Source organism: Austrofundulus limnaeus, unplaced genomic scaffold (genome assembly GCF_001266775.1).
Source record: "Austrofundulus limnaeus strain Quisiro unplaced genomic scaffold, Austrofundulus_limnaeus-1.0 Scaffold721, whole genome shotgun sequence".
NCBI lineage: Eukaryota > Metazoa > Chordata > Actinopteri > Cyprinodontiformes > Rivulidae > Austrofundulus > Austrofundulus limnaeus.
In genome coordinates this window covers 66,177-74,045 of record NW_013953123.1, presented here as the reverse complement: position 1 = coordinate 74,045, position 7,869 = coordinate 66,177, and the positions used below count along the sequence as shown (strand labels likewise).

At 38.8% G+C, this 7,869-nt stretch overlaps 1 protein-coding gene across 1 annotated transcript in view; it reads right to left on the bottom strand.

Annotated features, from left to right (window-relative positions):
* Positions 1-7,869, bottom strand: part of mtr (5-methyltetrahydrofolate-homocysteine methyltransferase) — a gene marked incomplete at its 3' end in the record, with an annotated part of 97,370 nt that overhangs the window by 27,077 nt on the left and 62,424 nt on the right. The window contains 2 exon segments of the mRNA XM_014028160.1: positions 1,654-1,721; positions 5,504-5,604. Coding sequence (XP_013883614.1) covers positions 1,654-1,721; positions 5,504-5,604 — 169 coding nt within the window.

The following is a 7,869-nucleotide window of genomic DNA, read 5'->3' as shown; positions in this document are numbered from 1 at the left end:
ATCCATCCATCCATCATCAGTCATCCATCCATCCTTCATCAATCCATCCATCCATCCATCCATCCATCCATCCATCATCAGTCATCCATCCATCCTTCATCAATCCATCCATCCATATATCCTCAATCATCCATCCATCCATCCATCCATCATCCATCCATCCATCCATCCATCCATCCATCCATCATCTTCCACTTATTCAGAATCAGGTGGAGAGGCAGCAGATTGAGCAGGGAGGATATGTTGAGCTAAACCTGCCTTTTTTGTAAAATTAATAACCTGCTGGAATGTGGTCTGATCTAGACGTGTTGTTAATTCCTGTCGGAATTGTTCTTTGGCTTCTATAGCTTCAACGGTGAAGGTGGTCTGTCGTAATCGTTCTTTCAAAAGCTGTGCCTTCTGTAGGGTCTTGCTTGTTGTCCACCAACAGATGATTTAAGTTGAAGGCTCTTAGGAAAGATGCCACTCTGTCTGCAACTGAGATTGAATCTCAGGTGGTTCCTGTAGTCCACTTCCTTTCTTTGCTGTTTGTTCTAACTCTGTGGCTTTATGGCAAAGATTGGTTCACCCCAAAGATCCAGTTCCCTGGCACAGAGTAATATTGTGTATGCTGTTAAGTGTCAGGAGGACTGTGATCAGTTATATATTGGGGAAACAAAGCAGCACAGCACATGAAAAACATGTACTGTAATACTGGCTGAGTTCTACTCAAACAGTACGTCCACACTCACCAGAATATGCCAGTCATATTCCACTACATCTTACAGCTCATACAAATCAACAGACTGTCTCCAACTGGAACAGCTGACTCCACCATGCACTTCCCATAAAGTTAGGACCCAGTGGCCCAGGACTGGACCTGACCTCCAGTGAGCATGCACTTTCTAAGGGATTTACCAACTCTGCTGAGTCATCAGGCAGCAGGTGGGACCCTCTGAGTAAATACTCGCCTAACCTGACCCCATACTCTATAAAGTTAACCACTCCAGAACATACCTGACCCTGAGATGGGATAATGGGCTCTCTGAAGGGATCCGGATCTTGGGAAACCGTTTGTTTCATAGAGCCGTTCAAAAGAGCCGTTGGATTTTGAATGTATTACGTCATCATGTAGGGAAATACGTCATCACGTAGCCGTATGTAATGACGTAATCCCGTCACGTGGGTGGAACCATTTATTTGTGAAGCGGAAACCCCCCTCCCCCTTTCACTATGAACTCCTGTACTCCACAACTCCACCTGTTTTCCGTGAAAACGCAAAGTGGGAGCGATTTAAATATGAAAAACAAAGATTATACGAGGAATAAAAGAAATAAAACTACAAATGGCTCATTACTGCCCAAGACTCGGCTCCTATCGTTCGTTGTAAAGAGCCGTTCAAAAGATTCGGATCGTTCGCGAACGTCACAGCTCTACCTAATTCACACCTTGATCCTAAAACTCTGTTTCAATGGGGAAAATGTGGCAGAAAAGGGGAAATAGCTAAAAAGGTATGAACAGCTGAAATACCAAAAGTCACAGCTAGAATTATATACTAATTGTTGAAACAGCACAAAAATTGCGGAACGAGGTATCTGCCAAAAAGTGAATGGTCTCAACAGTGTGGATGCTTATGAAGTATTCACACACTGAATATATTTCAAAACTCCATACCAGCTTTGTGTGTTACAGCCTCTCTGAGTATCTGATCACACTGGACCATCACACCCAAGTCAACCACCCTGCAAGAGAGAAAAACAATCASACATTCAACAAAAATGTATCCATTATCAAAAAAAATAAATTAAATAAATAAAATAAAACACTAAATAAAAACATGCTGGTCTGTCAGTTTCATAGAATTCTGTTTACTACTGAGGACTTATTTATGTTAGTCTTACCTGTGTAAGTGTTGGATAGGCAACTTCAGGTTATTAATCACTTTAAATGAAAGCTAAAGTTCATCTCTTTATTGATATTTTAAAGGGAAATGTGCACTAATTGCAAAGTGGCAAATATTAATCACTGACGGTTTTTCTGACAACTGATTGCCCAGGATACAATTTTGCATCCTGTGCAAAATAGGTAGACCAACAGAGTCAAGTCCAACATGGATTCCTGGCATCTTAAAACACCTTCAGTCTCACAGTAACATTATTTTCCAAGTTATTTACAAGCTAATACAGAAGCAACAGCAAGCTGTAGAACTACTAGCGCAGTCTGCACAACAGCTTCATCAGTTTGCTGCAAAGTTGGTTGTTATGTTTCCTGCTCCCTTGAGAAAACTGCACTGAAACATGAAAACCGAAATGATGCCGAGTTCAAGCAGTTTTCTCAAGGGAAACTCCTTGAACTTGATGTCATTTCAGTTTTTAGATGTTTTATTAAATTACTTGTGTTAAAGCTGCTAGTTTTCCTCCTCTTGACCAGTTTGTTGAATATAATTTGCAGTCGGCCTTACTGTTGTCACCTTTATTCACCTGGAAATACGTTAACATAGCTCCTCCTCTACAACCCACCTGCTGGTTAAAGTAGTTTGTTCAGCTTGGCTACCGTAGTCGTCTTCTGTTTCTTTTTTGTTTTTATGTGGCTGGCTTTCAGTCTATGGCGAATTACTGCCACCTACTGGGTTAGAACATTTATGCACCAACTATTAAGAAGGAACCAAAGCTGGGATCGGGTCCTGTAGTATCGGAACATTTTATAAGTATGAGTATGAGTAAAAATACATGGTATCGGACCGATACCCAATACTGGTATCAGTATCAGTGCATTTCTAATGTCCCGGCACTCCACAATCACTTGAAAAATCTCCCTGGAAATTCTCTCGCTTTCAGCTTGCATTGAGTGCACACATCTGGCAACAAATGATGTCATCCAGGGCGGTACATGTAACTCCATTGACCAGTCAGTGACTGCTACATGCTTCCAGTTAGATCGGAACCCCAAGCCCCAAACAGTGTCGGCCCCTCAGTACTACCTCAGAGGGGGCTCCACAAACCAGGCAAGATGGGGGTGGGACCTTAAACAGGTGTGGTGTGGGGCAGAGCCTGTGGCAAAGTGCCTATAGAGACAACATTCACTCTCTTACTCACACCTAGGGACAACTTAAAGTTTCCATTTAACCTAACAGTCAAGTTTTTGGTCTGAGGAAACCGGAGTACCTGGAGAAAACCAACACATGCACACCAAGAAGGGCTAAGGTTCGATCCGGCAATATTCTTGCTGAGAGGCAACAGCTCCACAAACTGAACCGCTGTGCTGCCAAAGAATCCTTCTGTAGAAATGCATTGTTTTCTGAAAAAACTGTGTCATGTGAAATTAACAGCAATGTAAGTTTACAAAGTTATTTGCATGAACAGTTTTCACATTTCAGAGTTTTTTAAAGACAACAGTAATGCACATTGGTTTTGACTAATCATTATTTCAATAGTCTGGTCAGAAATTAATTCACACAACAAACAAAAGATTGTTAAAAAAATCCACTTTAAGAGAAGTGAAATTTGACTTTAAGAAATGGTTAAATACACTACAAACAGCTAATTTTAAAACTGCATTTTCCTCTAGACATTTCTAAGTATCATATATTTATATATATATGAATAATAAAAGCCTAGCCTTCTTAAAGGAATGCATAACCAGAGTTTTAGACTGAGATAACCTTCTATCTTTCTTTCATTCATTCATCTTTATTTAACCAGACTAAAACTGGAGATCAAGATCTCATTTGTGAGTGTAGGGGTCACCTCGAGTGAAGAAACAGGAGTTACTGCCTCAAAGCAGGTCTCGGACAGGCCTGAAAGAAGGCAGGAACACTGAATTCTATTTTAGGCCATGATGGGTCATTTCAACCTRYRRKRGRRSWYYWSWKYYYYYTAATCAGATATTAAACAGAAACAATMTTTCTGTTCGTGATTCAGTTGTGTTTAACTAAGAATGTTTATGCATCTGTTAATCACAATAATGACATGTCACAAAGAAGAAGAATCACTTCTATTCTTTTATTGTGCCTGAAAAAGATTAATTAATGGTATAAAATCACAGAAAATATTCACCATGTTTTCATTGTGTTTTATATAAATCACTGTGTTATTTTACTGGAAACATCAGTAATATAATTTTGAGTTTTCTTAAGGAAATCTTACATTTATCTGACACAAGTTCAGACTGATTATTTAAACAGAAATGTTAATTAATCATCATAAATGTTTTACAGTGATTCCTCTTACAGTCTATCAGAAGAAAGCTAGAGAAGATATTATCAAATGTCTGTTTAAAACAGCTACACAGCATGACCTTGACTGGCGTCTGGCAAACTCTCTTATCTTCTTTTCTTTTTTCTGACTCATGCTAAACGCCTCAGGGCGGATCTAAGTCGTCCCTCTCTCTGTACTAACACGGACGTCTTAGAGAGACAGCCATTTCCTTCCTAGATGCCGAAACGGGAAGAGGGGCTGATTCTCTCTCCGGAGGACAGCCGGGGCCTCAGATTTCACCCATCCAGCCAAATAGGGGAAATCTGACGGCCGGGCAGGAGCACGCTGCTTCTGTCCACCTGGAGACATAAGTCTCACAAAAGTGTTTTCAACTCCCGAGGGGAGACTTTTATTTTGAAGGACRACCGGARCCACAGCTGGAATCTTTCTAGCCGGGCTGAAACAGACGAAAAGTCACCTAAACAACACCTTTTCGCCAAGGACCAGCTGGACAAGCTTCCTGAAGGGTCGTGGTGAGACAGTTCATACCAGGGGTGCTTGAGCAGACATCACCAGGTAATGCTGACGTGTTCGTGGGTGACGTGTCAAGTTGAAGCTGAGAGCAGAGGGGACGTGCTGAACCGGTTGTAAACCTTACCAGAATAAAGGCAGAAACACTAATCCCTAATTTTCTTACCTTTTCTTACCTTTCTTTGCCAACCCTAAGTGAAAGTGCCAGTAAATTGTTTAGTTTTAACATCAGAACTGACGTTTACTGTCTATATAAGTAATCTGAGTTAATGTGAAAGAAATTCGGACGCGGGTTTTATCTCATTTACTTAGACGCTTATTATAGGAATTCACAATCAGGTGTAAACTATGATTTTGTTCAATTTGTGTAAATAAATGATTGCATAATCTTTTATGAATCAACTTGAACTCGTCTGACGTTCCCTCATTGTGTCCCTTCACTTTGCACAGACAAATATTAAAGTAATGAGGAAAACCTTGGTAAAATTTTCTCTCATAACTTAGTTATGAGAAGATGTAGGGAACTTATTTTACATAAGTAACTCACTCCTACATGAGGTATATGATGCAGGATGTCATTGCCAGTATTTATGGTGAATGACTCTCAGCTTTTATAATACTGACTGAATTTTAAAACATTTTTTGTTTTCTAAGGTAAAATTACTGTGGCATAGTGTTGCAAACGTAATTCATTATTTAGTTTTTGCAAATTTTATTAAAATTTGTCCAATAGTTCACAAGATATTTTGGTCAATGAATAAAAATTAAGTAGCAAACTATGAAAACTACTATTTTACCTGAAATTATTACAACCCAACACGACACCAACTATGTTCTTGCCAATATCATGAACATCCCCTTTGACTGTCGCCAGGACAATGGTGCCTTGATAAGGATCCTGCAGACAGAAAAAGAAAGAAATGAAAACATTGGGGATCTGTGTAGACAGGAAACACACTGAAGATCTTTTCACACACAAACACTTAAGACTGACTTTACAGAACTGACTACTGTAACTCCCTGTTTACTGAAATCCCTAGTAAAAATCTTTAGAACAATCAACATTAACGGCACCAAGTGGTCAATAAGAAACACCTGTCAGTCACATGTTCCAATAGTTGTGCTCACTTGAAAACTGGGTGGGTTCAAATGACAGGGTAGTATGTTCTGAGTTGTTTAACACATCTACATGTAAATACCAGGAAATAAAAGCTGACATTCTGAGCTCTTGTCTCATGCTCATCTTTTGATCTGAAACCCAAATGTCTTCAGTGAACAACACAAACAAGGGAATTTGACTTGCTGTTCCAATACCTGAAGAGGGGACTGTATATTTTTTGCCTGAACAAACTGTTTTCTAAATAACTAGATACCCACTGTAGTTTTAATCCTTTAATGCCATATTTATTCAGTTTTCCAAGCTTTCAACATTATTGGTGTAGTCAATAATGTTGAAAACTTTCTTCAAATCAACAAAAAAAGCTAGCACAATACWGTTTTTGATCAACAGCAGATGTTATCTTTTCTTCCAGGTCCATGAGAGCCATTGATGACTCTCTTACTTCATCCTTCCTGTGATCCTGTAACATCATAGTTTGACTCAAGCTTCATTCATCACCTGTCAGAATTAACGCCTAAAGTTTAGTTGCGTCGGCCACAAACTTGGCTTTGTGTAGGCTTAATTTGGGAATGTGAGTTTAGTTAGAGTCTGGCTTCAACTTATGGCCTCAGAATAAGCTCCTCTGAAGTCATCGCACAGAACCAGTCCTGCAGACTGAGCGCTCAGCTGGGAGACAGCTGTCTCTGGTGCCAGTCTCGTAGAAATACCTCCATTTCCTCGTTCATCGGACCGATGGCCCACAACCTGTCTGGTATCTTACAAGTAAGTGAGTAAGTAAGTAAGTAAGTGAGTAAGTGAGTGAGTGAGTGAGTGAGTGAGTGAGTGAGTGAGTGAGTGAGTGAGTAAGTAAGTAAGTAAGTAAAGTTTTATTTATAAAGTGCCTTTCACAGAAATATATTCACAATTATTAATGTAAAAATGGTGTAAAGATAAAATCAAACTGAGTAAAACAATTAAACATAAGCAACGTAATGAAACATCAAATCAAGATTAAATTCTAAAATTGTAACTCAGACACACGGTCAATGCAGACAAAATATACATCTTTTCCCTTGTCTGGGAAATTTTTGTTGACCTCAGTCAGGGATCGGATGCAGAGCATGAATAGAATTGGGCCCAGAATGGAACCCTGTGGAACTCCGCAGGTGAGTTTGGCTGAGTCAGAGCGAGATTGCCCTAATAAGACGGAGAAAAAGCAGTCTGAGAGGTATGATTTGAACCATATAAGAAGTCGACTTGTTTATCAGGAACTCGGTGGGAGAGAAACAATTTGTTGATGATTGTGCTCTGGGAAGTTCCTCTTCTGCCACTTAACTAAGAACCTCAATAGGATTTAATTAAGTTTGCTTTCTCAGAATCAGTTTCGTTTTTCCCCCAAGTTTTAGGCAAAGTTAGTGTAAAAGCAACAGCAAAGGTTTGTTTTGTGCTAAATCTATGTTGATTGGAGATGAGTAATAACTTTTGGAAAAGGGTAAAAAATGTAAAGTCAAGATTTCGTGTAAAAATAAAAGGCTTTACTTGTGAGTCTCTCATTGACTTTCCTCCAAGACAAACTACGATGTATGAAGTTTTCATTAGTTCTCAGTCAAGTGCTAATCTTGCAGAATTTTCTGTTGCACAAAGCCAAACAGCTGAATAATGGCACAAAACTAAAGACTCTAGAACTAACTTTCTTATTTCAACAGACATAAAATGGACGTTACATCCGCTTACTGAAAAATAATTAACTTCTCAAACCAAGATTTGCCTCTGTAACCACTCCCACAATGTAGTTGAAAGAAACAGATTTACTAATTGTTCTGTACATTAAATGGTAAAAATAAGTCATAATTTGACAGAAACATAACATTTTATGTGGGCAAATAAAAAAAACAAGTGTTTAGTGGTTCATTTTGTAGGGGTAACCCTGGTGAAAAAAAACTTTTCTATTGTTTTTTTCTTTGTCTTTGATTTTATTTTTTACACTTATAAGAAGAAAATCATTTTAAAGTGTTTTTATTTTCTTTAAGTGAATAGGACAAAAGTCCTATATATATATATATG